Genomic DNA, 18,344 nt, shown 5'->3' on the forward strand with positions numbered 1-18,344 from the left:
AAATTTAAAAAAACAGCTTTGGAAAAAAAAACTAATGCACATGTGCCGCTGAATAACTCAGCGGCCTTAAGAGCTGGAAACGGCCCGATGGTATTGAAGCCAGATCTGTTGACTGCACGGCTCAGACTGACTCTTGTTGAACATGTCTGCCTACAGGATCTCAGCGCTACGTCGTCATGAGGGTTTCCGAAGCCCATCAGCTGAAAGACGGCAGCCACAAAACGGCCTCCGACCCCGATTTTGGAAAGACATTGAAAGACTTGCCACGGTAAGGACTTCTGCTCACACCCGTCCTGTAGGGAAATCTTGATAATAAAACTGCAAGGATTGTCATAAGCATAAGCATTTTTATTGTCATTGTGCACGCACAACGAAATTTACAGCAGCATTCCTCGATGCACACAATTTCAGGCTCACACATCATCCTCACTTTCCCTTCCTCCACCCATCCATACACAGCCCCAAACACATCAATACGAAGCCGCAGAGTTTAGCATAGCCACAGCTCTGGAGTAGAACCTGTCTCTAAGCCTCTTTGTCCTAGTTTTGAGGGCCCTGTATCATCTGGCCGGATGGGTAACAGTTCAAAAGAGAAGAGTGTGCTGGATGAGACGGGTCCCTCAGAATATTTTGGGCTTTATTTAGGCTTCGGGAATTATAGAGTTCTTCCAAGGAGGGGAGAGGGCAGCCGATAACTCCCTTTGTGCAGTAGTGATCACCCTTTGAGGCGCCTTCCTATCTGCCACTACAATGCAACTGGAGAACCATACACAGATGCAGTAGGTTGGGTTAAGACTTACTCTCTATAAGCATGGCCGATAAAAGGACACCAGAAGTTCTCCATCCAGTTGTTGCTTCCTTAAAAGTCTCAGATAGTACAGTCTTTGCTGGGCTTTCTTAACCACCGTGACAGTCTGTACGCCCCAGGTCAAGTCCTCTTTAATCATAACGCCCAGAAATTTAAAACTGGCCACCCGCTCTACTTGATCTCCATTTATAGTCAAGGGCTGAATTTCTGAGCTATTCCTTCTATAGTCCACTATAGGATTGTCATGCCCTTATATAAAGCCGTGGTGCGACCGCACTTGGAGTACTGTGTTCAGTTCTGGTCGCCACATCTCAAAAAGGATATCAAAGAGATAGAAAAAGTGCAGAGAAGGGCAACGAGGATGATTGAAGGATTGGAGCACCTTCCTTATGAGGAGAGGCTGCAGCGTTTGGGACTCTTTAGTTTGGAGAGGAGATGTCTGAGGGGGAATATGATTGAAGTCTATGAAATTATGCATGGGGTAGAAAATGTTGACAGAGAGAACTTTTTCTCTCTTTCTCACAATACTAGAACCAAGGGGCATTCATTGAAAATGCTGGGGGGAAGAATTAGGACTAATAAAAGGAAACACTTCTTCACACAACGTGTGATTGGTGTTTGGAATATGCTGCCACAGGAGGTGGTGATGGCCACTAACCTGGATAGCTTTAAAAGGGGCTTGGACAGATTTATGGAGGAGAAGTCGATCTATGGCTACCAATGTTTGATCTGAGATTGCAAATGCCTTAGCAGACCAGGTGCTCGGGAGCAGCAGCAGCAGCAGAAGGCCATTGCTTTCACATCCTGCAGGTGAGCTCCCAAAGGCACTTGGTGGGCCACTGCGAGTAGCAGAATGCTGGACTAGATGGACTCTGGTCTGATCCAGCTGGCTTGTTCTTATGTTCTTATTTGAGTTGCGGCACAAACATTGGTGTCCAACTCTGGCACTTCAGAAGTTCATGGACTACAATCCCCAATGACTACAACGAAGCACCAGAGTTGGACACCCCTGGTGGACTGGTAGACATCCACTCTTTCCTTCCTTTACCACTACACCTTTCACGTGGAGCATGGTTGGAAATGTCCTAGTTTGCCCAGTCAGAGATGAAAAAGTACCAACCAAAGAAGACTAGATCACAGAAGGTCACAGAGTATTCAGATATAGCAAAACGAACCATTTTAGTGAAAGACAGCAACATAGAAAAACGTGTCGGGAACTGGAAACCTTTTACAGACTACCTGTTGAGAAAATATGGTGGAAGAGAAATAATCGCAGAAGTTGAAACTTAAAAGAAAAGAGCAGACTGAAATGCAATATTAGGCCCCTTCTGCACACGAAAATAATGCGTTTTCAAACCACTTTCACAACTGTTTGCAAGTGGATTTTGCCATTCCACACAGCTTCAAAGAGCACTGAAAGCAGTTTGAAAGTGCATTATTCTGCATGTGTGGAATGAGCCTTAAAGATGATATAGTGTAACTGATAAGATGTTTTATTTTAATTAGATGCATGAACCTAGAATGGATGATGCCAGGGTTTGAATTAGCGAGCCCCGTGGTGCAGAGTGGTAAGCTGCAGGACCGCAGTTAGAGCTCTGTTCACAACCTGAGTTCAATCCCAGGGGAAGTCGGTCTTAGGTAGCTGGTTCAAAATTCACTTGGCCTTGCATGGCTTAGGGAGCTGGATATGTTTAGTCTGGAGAAGAGAAGGGTAAGGGGAACCATGATAGCCATGTTTAAATATTTGAAGGGATGTCATGTTGAAGAGGGAGCAAGCTCGTTTTCTGCTGCTGCAGAGATGAGGACAAGGAGTAATAGATTCAAGATACAGGAAAAGATTCAACGTAAACATTAGGAAGAACTTCCCAATGGTAAGGGCTGCGGGACCGTGTCACTCTATATGTCCCTTTACAGCCCTGGCCCCTGCCTGGTGAAACGCTCTTCCACCAGCTGTTCGGGCCCTGCGGGACCTTGGTGAGTTCTGCAGGGCCTGTAAAACTGCGCTGTTCCACCGGGCCTTCGGTGAGGCCAGCTGCGGATTGGCTGTCCCATTATGAGCCCCCTCCATCTGTTACCATCCTGATACGGCGTATCCTTGCCATCTTGGATGTCGCCCCCCCCCCCAGCCTGAGGCCCAGGTTCCAGTATTATGAGTATTATGGGTCTTAACAGGTTGTTTTAGGATTTGATGTTCTGCTTATGTTTTTTAATGAGGGCTTTAACTGTATTTTAACTGTTGTAATTTATATTTGTTGTAAACCGCCTAGAGTCCTCCGGGGATTAGGTGGTCTAAGAAATCTAAACAATAAATAAATAAATAAATCAGTGGAATACTGTAAGGCTGGACACACTCAGACAAAGTCGGCTTTAAAACAAAGGAACGAACTTTATTGATTTGTGTTACCCTAAGGTGCTGGAACTGAGGGTTCTTGCCCTCAGTTCCAGTATATATACAGGTAGGGGTGGGCGGTCCTTCCCAGTGACGGGAACGGGGAAAACTGGGGAAACAGAAACTTAACATGCAACAGAGACTTAAGAGAGGAACTGAGAGTCGCGGCCCTGACAGAATACGCTGCCTCGAAGGATGGTGGAGTCTCCTTCTTTGGAGGTTTTTAAACAAAGAGGTTGGATGACCACCTGTCAGAAATGCTCTGTGTGTTCCCGCACGGCAGCAGGTTGGACTTGATGGCCCTGGTGGTCTCTTCCAGCTCCACGATTCTACGAGCATCAGGAAAATGACCTGGAACAAACTAAAAACTGCAAGAAACTACCTGTGCTCCGGCTCTAGGTTTTCTTTTAGACACTCTCCTATTCAAACTGAATTTCTGGATATTTTTTTAACAGAAGGCAGAGTGAAATTCTGGAGCAGAGCAAGGATAGTGTGGGGGGAAATCATTTCTACCCGACTGATAACAAAATGGCCTTGAGAAAAGCCAACTTCACGCAGTTGTCGAGGTTTGAACAATATTTACGGAGAGGTGTTTTGCAGCCAAGATGAGGTTCTTTGAGGCCACCCCTCAATCAGTGCAGAGTTCAGCATGCTTAATTCCTTGATTCCAACAGCATGCGTATACTTGAGAGTGACCCATGTCTACCGCTTGCCAAGGGATTTGTTGGAAAAATATTATCCTGAAGAAGTTTCAGCCGGGTTATTAAGTTAAATTCTTGGTTTCGTGCCACTTTCCAAGATTATGACCCAACTCTTCTTCCTCCAGCGGAAATTAAATTCAGAAACAGCCTTGAAATGCTGACCAGGCCAGAATCCTAAAGCAGCACAGAGATGAATAGAGCTCAGCGTTTTGTTTTATTCTTCGGGATTTTTTCCCTGCACTCATTCAGTTTCCATCACCCCAGTGGCTTCAACAATTGCGGGAAACCCTTTTTCTCATAGACGTTCCTGCAGACACCCCTCAAATATTGCAGAGGATTTGGGAAGGACCCAGGTACCTTATGATATTGTTATGATATTTATTCACTCTCTATTTTTATTTATTTATTATTTATTATTTATATTTATATACCGCCCTCCCCGAAGGCTCAGGGCGGTGTCCTTCAACACTAAAACAATTTAAAACATCAAATACATAATTTACAATAAAATAATATATAAAATACTAAAACTACAGATGGCTTCAGCCCCTCCTTCCCCCTTTATGTTACCCACGGGAGGCCAGATGTTCTTATGGTGGAGTTGACATCATCCCGGCTGGCCAAACGCCTGGTGGAACAGGTCCGTTGATGATAGCAATGACAACCCAGTCAGGGGAAGCATGCCGAAAGAAGGTAAAGCATTAGCCCAAGTTCACTAGCAAGCTTCCATGGCAAAACAGGGATTTGAAACCTTGGCCCCTTCCACACTTGCAAAAATAATGCATTTTCAATCCACTTTCACAATGGTTTAAAAGTGGATTTTGCTATTCCGCACAGCAAAATCCAAACTGCAAAGTGAATTGAAAGTGGATTGAAAGTGCATTATTCTGCATGTGTGGAAGGGGCCCAAGTCTGCCAGATCCTACTTTGACATTCATGAGCATACATGAACACCTGAAGACCTTAGCCTACCCAAGCCAGTATTGTTACCGAGACTGGCGGTAGCTCTCCCGTGTCTCAAGCAGATGTCTTTCCTATCACCTTCTGCTTGGTCCTTTAAATGGAGATGCCTGGGATCAAACCTGGGATCTTCTGCATGTCGAGCGGCTGCTCTACCATCAAGCCATGGCACCAGTATCACCACTCCCCCATGTTTCTGGGTTGCTTTGATAGGAGCTGCCAGTACGGTGAAGCAGGGGCGGAGTGCTCATGGGGACATGTGGGGCACATGTCCCCGGTCGCACACCAGGCGGTCACGTGGGGGGGCAGAAGATCACCTCCCACATCTCTCCCCTCGGCCTGGCTCCACCAGGCCAGGCGGAGGTCGCAGCCAGGCACCCCTAAGCCCCGCCCTGTCAGGCCCCACCAGGCTGCTTCCAGCTCAGATAAGTGGGGTGTGGAGGTGTGGGGGGGATGGGGGTTGCCCAGAGCAGGTGTTTCCCTGGGCACCATTTTCCCCTGCTACACCTCTGCGGTGAAGCTAAGAAAGCAGTAGCAGGTCAGGTGAGCTTTTATTCCAAGTCAGGATGTAACTGAAGAGCAGATTTTTGCCCCATCAGTATCCATATTCCTGGGTGCATTTCTGAAGGGACGGTAGAAGGTAGCACACCTTCTCACATGGTTTGCCTGGCTGAGACACCAGATCTCTACTGTTGGGATCTGTCATAGATTCCACTTTCCAAAGCATCCATTTTCTCCAGGTGAGCAGTTCTGTGCCAGCTGGAGATTAGTGGTAATCCCAGGAGATCACCAGCCGCCACCTGTAGGTTGGGAACCATATCCTGCACTGCTAATTTCATTTCTGACTAGGTAGAGTTGGGCTACAGCCTTCACCAGGCTGAACTAGAAAAAAAACTTCAGGGCAGACCCAAAGTATCAGTGAACATTTGAGTCAGTCGTGGCGTAGGAGGTTAAGAGCTCGTGTGTCTAATCTGGAGGAACCGGGTTTGATTCCCAGCTCTGCTGCCTGAGCTGTGGTGGCTTATCTGGGGAATTCAGATTAGCCTGTGCACTCCCACACACGCCAGCTAGGTGACCTTGGGCTAGTCACAGCTTCTTGGAGCTCTCTCAGCCCCACCTACCTCACTGGGTGTTTGTTGTGAGGGGGGAAGGGCAAGGAGATTGTAAGCCTCTTTGAGTCTCCTGCAGGAGAGAAAGGGGGGATATAAATCCAAACTCCTCCTCCTCCTCCTCCTCCTCCTCCTCCTCCTCTTCTTCTTCTTCTTCTTCTTCTTCTTCCTCTTCCTCTTCCTCTTCCTCTTCTTCTTCTTCTTCTTCTTCCTCTTCTTCCTCTTCTTCTTCTTCTTCTTCCTCTTCTTCTTCTTCTTCTTCTTCTTCTTCCTCTTCTTCCTCTTCTTCTTCTTCTTCTTCCTCTTCTTCTTCTTCTTCTTCTTCTTCTTCTTCTTCTTCTTCTTCTTCTTCTTCTTCTTCTCAGCCATGCATTTGACCAGCTTTAATATCTGAAAGAGAGAAGGATAATTGGGATCATCTTGTGTTCCCCAAGGGCCTTTCCGTACCCAAAAGAAAGGGTCACAGCTGGAATTGCTTTCTGAGGAGAAATTCTTAAATAATCACATGGTCGGATATTCTGAGGGCTCATGTCTTATTCTTCTGGGTTCTGTTCCGTTCTTTGAGAGAATGTTTAGCCACGTCTTGACGTCAGGCTTAATGAACTCTAATTGTCCCAGGGTTTTTTTTAAGAGAAAAAAGAGAATTAGAGTTACCTTACAGGGGTTTTCTGCTACCTCATCAGTCTTTCGTTATTAATATTCGAAGTGAATTCATGGAGGTCCTAAGGTTTGAAACATACTTCGTGAAACACACACACGAGACACTCTTTGGTTTCGGACAGTGGTTCTCAACCTAGGGGTCGGGACCTCTTTGGGGGTCGAACGACCCTTTCACAGGGGTCTCCAAAAACTCTCTGCATCAGTGTTCTCCATCTGTAAAATGGATACATGTTAGGGTTGGGGGTCACCACAACAGGAGGAACTAGATTAAAGGGTTGTGGCGTTAGGAAGGTTGTGAACCACTGGTTTAGGATCTATATTAGTTGGTCTGAGACAGAAAGGAAAGGCAGGGTACGGTCTGAAGGCATGAGATGAAGAAAATTCAAGAAAGCAAAGCAGGTCTGGATCCAGTCAGTGCCTGGATGACAGATTAGCCATGGTGACTGAAGGGAATTTCCATGTTCAGAGGCTTCTGAGTACCAGTGCCAAGAGGCAACGTTAGCGGAAAACCTTGGTCTTCGTGTCCTGTTGTTAGCCTTCCAGAGGGACTGGTTGTCCACTGTGTGAGACAGGATGCTGGGCAGGCAGCCCAGTTCAGATGGTGGCCCCCAAATACTGGCATCTTCATCTGCACACTGACATAGGTACCCTTGTGCCAGTGGAGGGGGCAAATACACTGGCATGGCCCTCCACCACTCCTCAAGCCTGTTTCACCCCCCACCCCCAATCTGGACTGGGCCATAAATTAAGGTGACCAGACGTCCCGCTTTTGGCGGGACAGTCCTGCTTTTGAGCAATCTGTCTCGCGTCCCGCAGGGTTGTTTAATTCTCCCGATTTTTGGAAGGCTGCCGCACTGCCTTCCGGGGCGCTCCCCTTTTCCTGACCTGTCACAGGGCGGGAAACAGGGTAGTGCCCCAGAAGGCAGTGCGGCAGCCTCCCGCTCACGCGGCCGCGCACTGCCTTTTGGGGCGCTCCCCAGTTTCCTGCCCTGTCCCGCGTCTCAACCTTGAAAATCTGGTCACCTTACCATAAATGGACCACTGGTCTGATCCAGCAGGACTCTTCTGATATTTTTTATATTCTTATGATTTTGTGGGAACCCCTTGTTCACTGCCTTAAAATTCATGATGGAAGGAAACTGAACCAAAATAATGAATAAGGGAAAAGGCTGGGGTTTACAATAAAAAAAATCAGAAGGCCACGAACTAATCAGCAGAGATGCAAGTGAGACAGAATGGAAAAGCATCATGGCCGAGATCTCAGTCAATAAATGTCGGGCTCATGGGTTTCAGAGAGCCCTGTGGTGCAGGGCGGGAAGCTGCAGCACTGTAGCCAAAGCTCTGCTCGTGACTCGAGTTCAATCCCGACGGAAGTCGGTTTCAGGTGGCCAGCTCAAGGTTGACTCAGCCTTCCAGCCTTCTGAAGTCAGTGAAATGAATACCCAGTTTGCTGGGGGTAACATGTAGATGACTGGGGAAGGCAATGGCAAACCACCTCCTAATCATTGCCTGCCTAGTAAACATCATGATGTGGAACCACCCCATGGGTCAATAATTACAATTGGGAGACTAAGAACATAAGAACAAGCCAGCTGGATCAGACCAGAGTCCGTCTAGTCCAGCTCTCTGCTACTCGCAGTGGCCCACCAGGTGCCTTTGGGAGCTCACATGCAGGATGTGAAAGCAATGGCCTTCTGCGGCTGTTGCTCCCGAGCACCTGGATTGTTAAGGCATTTGCAATCTCAGATCAAGAAGGATCAAGATTGGTAGCCATAAATCGACTTCTCCTCCATAAATCTGTCCAGGCCTTCTGCGGCTTTGCGACTACCTTTGCCTTTAATGAGCTTCACTTTTGTGAGGAGGACCCCATTACAAAACACTTCTGAATGGATTTTTCTCAATGATTCCCTTTTATTTTCTGGATCTTGCAGGTCAGCACTGCTGCTGCTGAAGAACCCAACCTTCATCTTCCTCTGCTTAGCCGGAGCAACCGAGGCCACGCTCATTGCTGGGATGTCCACCTTTGGTCCAAAGTTTCTGGAATCCCAATTCAGTCTAAGTGCCTCAGAAGCAGCAACCTTGTTTGGTAAGAGAGCTGGTATTTTTTTGTTAGGTAAACAGTTTGTTGTATTGCTGCTTCCAGGTTTTGGGAGGCCCAAGACTCCAGTGCCCAGGACTGACCCCTTCTACTCACCTAGATCCCCTTACAGGTCTCTTTGTACCCACCAAGGGTGTAGCTACTTAACATGGCAATTAGGGCTAACTCAGGCACCTTAGGGACAGGGGTGCAATTGAAGGATGGTGAGTGGGGCTAACCCCACCCCCATCACCACTTGAAGGTTGGCGAGACAAAGGCCCTTTTCAGCCTGGCTGAGGCCAAGCTCAGGGAGGCTATCCACCTCTAGCTTTATACTGTTGGCTCCAACCCCCAAGCTCCACCTTCAGTGCTCATGCTCAGTCTGAACATGGCCTCACCCATGGCCTCAGCCTTTGGCACTCTAATCTTCACTTGGAGATTGGGTGTGGAGGCAGCTGGAAGTTCCAGACTGGGGCACAGTTTTATGGGGGACAGCATGGCCCTAAAAAGCATCCAGAGAGAGTGGTACCCAGAGCTCCAACCCCCTGTGCAGAGGTGGGATCCAGCAGGTTCTCACCAGTTCCCGAGAGTGGGTTACTAATTATTTGGGTGTGCCGAGAGGGGGTTACTAATTGGGTCTGCTTTTCTGTTAGAAATTCCATGAGGTCCAAAAATCATAAAGTCCTGTTGTTTCCTATGTGGCTGGTTAGCGAAGGTAGAAAATGGGATCATTCTCCCTGTTGGGCTGTTTTAAAAACATGTTTTAGAAATATGGTCAAGTTCCTTGTTTAAGGAAAGTATCCTTCTTTTGATTTCTAGAAACAAAATTAAATATTTGAAAGTATGAAGTATTTGACAGGCAGTCAATTAGAGGAGAAGTCGTTGTTTCTGTTGGCAGTAGACGATAGGACTTGCTCTAATGAGTTTAAATGATGGACAGAAAGATACCAGCTGGAAATTAGGAACTTTTTTTACAGTCAGAGTTTTTTACAGTAACAGAGAAATTATTACTGCCCCGCCCCCGGAATGCCCGGCCATGCCCCCGTCGTGCCCCGCCCAGCCCCATTGGCGCTACGCCACTGTTTGAATCCCACCACCATGGGAACCTGTTACTAAAATTTCTGGATCCCACCACTGCCCCTGTGCCCCTCTAGCTACGCCACTGGTACCCACTCACTTGGGTTTGTCTCTCCTCAACTGACTGCCTTTTTCTCCCTCTCACAAGCCTTTCAGCTGCCCTTTCCCCAATGTAGCAAGTAGTAGTGTGTCAAAGACCTGACCCAGCCTTTGGGTAGTAGCAATGCCATGAACCAGTACACCAAACAAAACAGAATTTTTATATTTTTAATTAAAAGATTGATTGTAAACAACAATTTAAAAGGTATACAGTGAACACACAATCATTAGGTGCATTTCAGGTACACAATAAAACAACAAAGAATATAACTATTACTAGAAATAATACTTGCAAAGAAATCACAGTAGAAGTCCTCAGTACATGTGCAAACTTCTCTCAATAAAGTTGAGGCAAAGCATAGAGAAGACAAAGGAAAGGAAAGGTAACTGGTAACACTAAGTAATTTATGCTCCTAGCTAGCCACATCAAATGATCATCAATGAACCAATCAGATTCCATGCCCGAACATTCTCGAAAACAAGCTCATTTTCCCCTCCTCCTTCCTAAACTGAAACTTATTCCATAAGAAACCAGAAACCACTAAGCAGCCAGTTATATCTGGAAGAAAACAATGAGGATGATCTCAGCCAAGCTAATTGGACTGATATCCTTGGAGTAAAGTGAAAACACCAAGACCTGCTTTTGGAGCTATGTGGAATGATGAGAAGGGAAAACGATTTTTGGTAGGCCTTTCAACATTCAAGATGGGGTCTCTCTGGAAATAGCAAAGTGCTGCATTCTTTTGTCACCGGCCCCTTCCGTACATGCAGAAAAATCCACTTTCAATCCACTTCCACAATTGTTCGCAAGTGGATTTTTGCTATTCAATAAACAACCTTTATTAGGCATATTAAAATAGGCTCCAGAGCATTACACACATTTCTGAAGTACAAATCAAAAGTACATTCAAAACACAGACAGATGAACTGTATTGGACATTACTTAGAAAATTCTGTCACTTGTAAAAGAAATGTTGCTACTTTTTCCAAGAGCACGGCCTCTGTGTTATTTAACAAAAGCTCCACAACGGAGTTGTCAGAGTCTCTTTCAGATTTGTCTACATCCACTTCCATGGAGAAATTCCTAATACCCTTACATATCTCAGACAGTTAAGTATAATGTGAGCAAGAATCTCCACTTGGTTTTACAGTGTGGACAGACCCGATCCTGGAGAGGGATAGATAGGTAGCGACCCTTTGTAATGGCCGATGGAAAAGTATTGCATCTGGCCCTTGTAATAATCCATCTCTGTTGGGGTTCAGTTAATAGTTCAAGATATTTGACTATGTGCCCCTGTTCTGGCACTATTCCGACAGAAAGGGGTGAGCATGATTTATTTGCTTGGCCCAACAAGATATGGGATTCCTGTTCTAGAAGTCTGCTTTTTAAGGTTTGCAGAATCTCTCTGGGTGACAGCATACAGAGATCTTCAAGTATTAAACCTACAGAGTAGATTTTTGATTTAAGAAGTTGATACCATTCGGAGGCACATAGGTCTGGGCGCACAGTATACGTTAAACTGCGCTCATCAGAGTTAAAACATAGTTTGATCCAATACTTGAATGTATTCAGCCATGCTCTTGTTTCAAGTAGGTTCTGACCAGCTTCTAAGCACAGTACAGCATATGGATTTTGCTATTCCACACAGTAAAATCCAGCTGCAAAGTGCACTGAAAGCGCATTGAAAGTGCATTGTTCTCCATTTTCAGAAGGGGGCATAGTGTTGCCAACGCTCTCAGAAATGCCACTATTTTGCACCATCTCTATGCACTTTCCGTTCAACAAGGGGAAGTAGAAGCATAAATGGAACACTTGCAAACCAATGGGCAGAGAACAGGCACATGGACACAGGGCAGGGATGGGCTACAGGTAACAGATCAGCAAAAGTGTGCCCACCAAAAACTCTGGGCTTTGGCAGTTCTCTGACCTCAGGGTATATTTTTTCTACAAACACTCTTCTCAGGGGCCTCTAAGTAAGAATGGTGTTGTTGTTTTTAAGCTGGAGATTGTAAAAAGGAAGCCTGATTTCCTATTATGGCGTGTTCATTTCTTTTTTGTTATTATTTGAAAGGTTACCTGGTGGTCCCCGCTGGAGGAGGCGGCACCTTCCTCGGAGGGTTCATTGTGAACAAATTTAAGCTCCGTTGCTCAGGAATCATCAAGTTCTGTTTGTTTTGCACCCTGTCAAGTCTGCTGGCGATCTTCATCTTTTTCGTTGACTGCCCTAATATGCCCATGGCTGGAGTAACGCAGATGTATGACAGAAGGTAATCCTCGTGATAACTCTATCTCCTGGACAGGGATGTAGGTATAGATTTTTTATGGGGGGGTTTGGGGATGGGGCCACATCCCCACCCGCCCCAGGGCATGGCCACGCCTCCCCAAGCCCCACCCTTGGCCTAGCGCTTATAAAAGCAGCTCTCCAAGGCTGGGGATGGCAGACTACCCTGCCCTGCCCTCTCCTGCCCCCCACCAGCTGGGCTCCCAGCCGGCAGCTGGCAGTTCCTTCTGCCCTCCCCTCTGGGCAGAGGCATAGAGGGAAAATGGAGCCTGGTGCAAAATCTGAGTTTTGCCCCCCCCCCCCTCATCGCACCCAGCAGCTGCTGTGATGCTGGAATCCACCCCCAAACAGCATCACTTTCAATGGTGTTTAAACTAGAGAGCCCAAATTTTCCTTTTAAATCCACCTTAAAGGGAGAATCTGGGGTCCCCAGTTAAACAACATTGAAAGTGATGCTATTTTGGGGTGGATTATCCCCCACCCTGAAACAGCATCACTTTCAATGTGGCGTAGTGGTTAAGAGCAGGTGCCTTCTAATCTGGAGGAACCGGGTTTGATTCCCTGCTCTGCCGCTTGAGCTGTGGAGGCTGATCTGGGGAATTCAGATTAGCCTGTGCACTCCCACACACGCCAGCTGGGTGACCTTGGATGATACTTGGAGAAGAAGCAAAGGGGAACTCAAGCATAACTAATACTAGAGTGTTTTTTTTTAAGTCCAGGGCAAACCTATGTAGGTCAGAACTGGACAGTGTAGAACCTTAAATTACCACAGTCGTTTTTTTTTACAATGATCATCCTAAGATTATATTACATCACACTTACCCTGCTGAAGTTGATATGTTCCACAGTCTTGTAAAGAAGTTTGGTTGAACCATGAAATTTACCTCCAAGCAAAAGTCTTTAGAGTTGGGCTGATGATTTTGCTTTGAGAGAGCTGATGTGGAAGAGATTCTTCTTCCTGTGTTTTAACATTTGTTTTGAGGTTCTATTTCACGTGTTTTGAGGTTCTGTTTCCCTTCAGAGGTTAGGTGGGTGCAGAGGTGGGATCCAGCAGGTTCTCACAGGCTCCCGAGAGTAGGTTACTAATTATTTGTGTGGGCCGAGAGGGGTATAACGGGAGACCGCTGGCTTCTGGTACAGGAAGGATCCCAGGTAGTTGGTTTCAGGAACCCTCCTATTAATTAATTTGTTTTTCGCTGCCACCAATCTGTACTATAGCCCACAAGCTGATTAATGGACACCACTCTTTCTTGGGACACACACACAGACAAAATAAACTGGAACAGTTGTAACTTCAACAAAACTTGTACGTTTATTACTGGCTTAAAATGTAGGCTTCTCAGGTAACCTGAGAGGATTTTAAAGCTTGTTGGTTTCAGAGATGCTGTTGGCACTTCAGTTTGCGAAAACAGTCAGGCTGCAGAACACTCTTCAGGTGGCACTTAGGAAAGAGTTTTCTTCAGAAAAGATGTTACTTTGGAGGTTCACGCTCCCTCTTCGATTGTCCAGACACTGTAGTCCCACTGTACCTAACCACTAAACAACACACCCCAGTCTCTGCCCCGTGGGATTCTGGCACACAAGCCTCCCTCTCCCACCATCCAAACTGGCCACACTGCCACTGGACTGGGCCTCCTAAGACTGGTGTTGTACTTGTTAGGACAGACTTTAGCCTAGACAGAGGTTTTCCCTCAAAACACCTTCCTGATGTCTCTGGTAAGCTTCCTCAGCTTACAGAGTGTACTGTCTGACTCCTGCCAGACCAACAGCAGTGACAGATCTCTGCTTGATCTGCTCACTCTGTCAAAAACGCACCCTAAGGCACACAGATTCAAAAGAGAACCCAAAAGAACCAAAAAGGCAAAAGAGCCCTCAGCACTCTGGCTGACTCTATTTATATTCTTGCCATTTTTTTTCCCTAGCCAATCAGGGCTGGCCAGGGCTTAACCCCTTCAGGGCAGACTTTCACCCTGGAAACTGAATGCTTTATAAGTGCATTCGTCACAAGGGGGTTACTAATTGGTGATTTTGCCATGTGATTTTTGCCTTAGTTACGCCCCTCCTCCGCTCCTCAGCAGTAGCGCGCGGAACTTGAAGCAGTCTAGCAGCAGGTGCACCGCCGTGCGTGGCAGCCTGCGCCTGCGTGCATTCGTTTCCCGCCCAAAGACCAGCGCAGTGGCTGCGTCCTTGCCACAGCCCCACCCAGCAATGCCCCACCACGGAATGCCTGGCCATGCCCCCATTGTGCCCCGCCCAGCCCCATTGGCACTATGCCACTGTTTGAATCCCACCACCATAGGAACCTGTTACTAAAATTTTTGGATCCCACCACTGGGTGGGTGGTGACCAACACATGGGCCTTATCTGTGGAGATTCCTGAAATTATAATCTTGTTATATTTTAGCCCGTTTTTCAGCCAAATATTGGTTCCCAGAGCACTGCCAAGTCACAGTTGATTCATGGTGGCTCCATAGGGCATTCAAGGTGAGAGACATTCAGCGGTGGTTGGCCATTGTCATACCCCTAGTAGTCCTTGAAGCTCTCCTGCCCAAAGGCTAAATTATATACTGATAAAAATGACCATGAACATTCAGTACAAAATGTCCCTGGGGGAGGAGGTCCTCAAATGGATCTGGATTTAGGTACCTTTGAAAGATGTCTGGTTGCTCCATCTGGCCTTGGTTCCAACAGCTGGCATCTGTTAAGAGGGGACCCTCACCTGGAGGCAGATCCAGGCCCAGTGGAGTGCTGGCTGCTTCCTGCCATTCCTACTCCCAAGTATTTTTGATGAGAACTTCAATAGGGACGGAAGTAAGCAGCCAGGTAGAATAGAACAGAGAAGAGCTCTCAGTGGAGTTTGGTCCCCATTGGGTTTATAAAACCCCTTTACCAGAGACACTCGTTCAGAATATATATTAGGGGTCCCAATTCCCTGATGGGGTCAGGGAACCCGCTGCCCCTTTCTCCCATCTCTATTGAAAGTTAAAAACCCACAGTGCCATCTGCAACTCTACGTCACTTCTGGTAAAAGTTTTTTTAAAAATGACACAAGCAGAGGTGGGATCCAGCAGGTTCTCACCAGTTCCCGAGAGTGGGTTACTCATTATTTGGGTGTGCCGAGAGGGGGTTACTAATTGGGTCTGCTTTTCTGTTAGAAATTCCATGAGGTCTAAAAATCATAAAGTCCTGTTGTTTCCTATGTGGCTGGTTAGCGAAGGTAGAAAACGGGATAATTCTCCCTGTTGGGCTGTTTTAAAAACATGTTTTAGAAATATGGTAAAGTTCCTTGTTTAAGGAAAGTATCCTTCTTTTGATTTCTAGAAACAAAATTAAATATTTGAAAGTATGAAGTATTTGACAGGCAATCGGAGGAGAAGTAGTTGTTTCTGTTGGCAGTAGACGATAGGACTTGCTAAGATGAGTTTAAATTATGGACAGAAAGATACCAGCTGGAAATTAGGAACTTCTTTTTTACTGTAAGAGTTTTTTACAGTAACAGAGAAATTATTAATGCCCCACCCCCGGAATGCCCGGCCACGCCCCCGTCGTGCCCCACCCAGCCCCATTGGCGCTACACCACTGTTTGAATTTCACCACCAAGGGAACCTGTTACTAAAATTTTTGGATCCCACCACTGGACATAAGGTAGCTCGGGGAATCACCTGAAGCTTTGTGGTTATTCCACAAAGTTTCTAGCAATTTCTAGAGCTACCCTGTGCCATTTTTTAAAAACAAAACGATGTGGTACTGCTGTCTTATACCATCCTCGTTGTTGCCATCACAATCATTATCTATTACAGATGGTAACTGGCCTGCAGTCACCCATTTTGCCTAATGACTGAGTGAGGATTGCAATGTTGTCTCTATAGTCAGAATCCAACAGCTGTAGACACTACAACATGCTGCCTCTTCCTTTCGGATGAGGCCTAACTCCATTGCTTTGAATTCTCTGGGATATTCTGTGGGGGTGGAGCTGGGCTTAGAATCGTCGAGATCTCTGGCCCAATAGTATGCTGATCTGCTTGTCTGTGTTATGTTTTGTATAGCATCCTGCCAGAAGGCCACCTCAACTTGTCCGCCCCTTGCAATATGGAGTGCGATTGTCTGAGAGAAACATACAGCCCTATCTGTGGCAGCAATGGGATCATGTATTACTCCCCCTGCCACGCGGGATGCAAGAGAGTCCTGACAAATCAGACTCATGGGAAAAAGGTATGTTCTGAGCACCGACAACTGTAGCCTTTCTATTGTGTCTTGTCATTTAGCCATGTTTTGAGTACAGTGCAAACAAACTAGGAAGGGGGGTAAATTCTTATTGTAAAACATTCCTTTTGTGCAATCTTCCTTAATTTAGTTTTTTTAATTAAAAGTATTTGTGGAAGCTGATGGAGTAAGAAGAGTTTGGGGTCGAATGCTTAAGGGGCATGGGTGGTACGTGTTTTGGGTTGGATGCAAAGGTGGGATCCAACCAGTTCGCACCACTTCTCTAGAAATGGTTACTAATTTTTTTCTGAGTGCCGAGAAGGGGTTACTAAAGCGACCTCCCTGCCCAATAGGGACTGGAGGTGCGTGTGTGCAGCGGCGCCACTGTTCAAATCCCACCACCATCGGAACCTGTTATTAAAATTGGTTGGATGCCTTGCGAAGGGGAAGTTGAGAAGAAGCAGAGTCAAAGGAATGTGAGAGGGCTGCCATAGAATCATAGCATCATAGAGTTGGAAGAGACCCCAAGGACCATCAAGTTGTCAGGCCAGAGACCACCTGTGGTCCCTGAGCAGCTGTTTTGAGAAAAGATAGGTTAGGAAAGACTTCCCTTCCACTTTAAAACTGGTTTTTAACCCACGCACCATTTGATACGAATATAATAGAATTATATTACAGTACAAGTAAATATAAATCTCTCATTATCATTTCTTTGTTCATTATTCATTAAGATATAAAAAAAAATCCTTTTCAATGATCTAATCCAGTGATGGCGAACCTATGGCACGGGTGCCAGAGGTGGCACTCAGAGCCCTCTCTGTGGGCACGTGAACACAGAGTTCGTCACCCCCCCGCACACACACTTAGACTGGCCTGGGCCACTGAGCATGACGTGCATGCACCGCGGTGAGCAGGGAGGACTCGGCTGGTGAGCCTAGTGCCTGTGCTCCGGGTGGCTGCTGCCTGGGGGGGGGGGCGGCACAGAGGAGGCAGAGATGCTAGAGAGGCACAGAGAGGTGCACGCGGGACTTGCTGGAGGCTAGAGCAGGCTGGCCCCAGTTCAAGCGGGTGGGGGGGAGGAAGAGGGAACCAACCGTTTTTTTCTAAACTAAAACTAAAACCTCAGCATTCAGGTTAAATTGCCGGGTTGGCACTTTGCGATAAATAAGTGGGGTTTGGGTTGCAATTTGGGCACTCGGTCTCAAAAAGGTTCGCCATCACTGATCTAATCAAATTCCTTCTATTCCAACCTTTGATCTTTTTATGGCTATGTTTGTTAAGTTCCACATAGCTCTCCCATCTAGCCAGTTTGCCAAACGGGTCTTGGATATGCCTTCTGGCACATCTTAGTCCTTAGTGACAAGGTAAGGTGTTATCTTTCCTTAGCCTGTATGATCAGTACGTCACTGCTGACATGCTGGTCTCTATACACAGAAACCCCATTTTGATTTTACAGATCTTTGGTTCTTACAAACCTCTTAGTTTCTTAATATCAAATATAATTTTTTTTTTGGCCTATGGCCCATCACCACAATGTCCAACCCCCAGCAATGCACGAACACACGATCCAAGCACTCCTGACAGGTGGCCATCCAGCCTCTCTTTAAAAACCTCCGTAGAGAAAACCTTCATGTAGAAGTTGAGGAGTACCAGAGAGTGTTGTCCTATGGAAGCTGGGAGGTATGGTTGGGGTTACACGGTACAGATGCTACATGGCAGCATCGGGAGTGGGTCAGAAAAATATTGCATTTTGCAAGGTTATAACTTCAAAGTGAAGCAAGTGAACTTCATACATGGGGCTTTCAGTTGAACCAGTCCGGTTTGTGCCCCAAAGGATCACCCAGCGGCATGCTGTGATTCACTTGCAAAATATTTCTCAGTATTTCCTCTCTTGTAATTAGGGTTATCAGAATCCAGCATCCAGTTCGGGCCAGGAATCCTCCCGGAATTACAATTTACCTCCCGACTACAGAGATCAG

General features: G+C 46.5%; 1 protein-coding gene across 2 annotated transcripts in view; it reads left to right on the forward strand.

Moving 5' to 3' along the window:
• SLCO4A1 (solute carrier organic anion transporter family member 4A1) overlaps nucleotides 1-18,344 on the forward strand; it is a 73,731-nt gene that overhangs the window by 47,757 nt on the left and 7,630 nt on the right. For both annotated transcript variants that reach the window (XM_048495720.1, XM_048495719.1), the window contains exons 6-9: nucleotides 157-268; nucleotides 8,559-8,713; nucleotides 11,953-12,148; nucleotides 16,209-16,374. In XM_048495720.1, coding sequence (XP_048351677.1) covers nucleotides 157-268; nucleotides 8,559-8,713; nucleotides 11,953-12,148; nucleotides 16,209-16,374 — 629 coding nt within the window. The remainder of the gene's footprint in view (nucleotides 1-156; nucleotides 269-8,558; nucleotides 8,714-11,952; nucleotides 12,149-16,208; nucleotides 16,375-18,344) is intronic.

This window comes from Sphaerodactylus townsendi, linkage group LG05 (assembly GCF_021028975.2).
Source record: "Sphaerodactylus townsendi isolate TG3544 linkage group LG05, MPM_Stown_v2.3, whole genome shotgun sequence".
Lineage (NCBI taxonomy): Eukaryota > Metazoa > Chordata > Lepidosauria > Squamata > Sphaerodactylidae > Sphaerodactylus > Sphaerodactylus townsendi.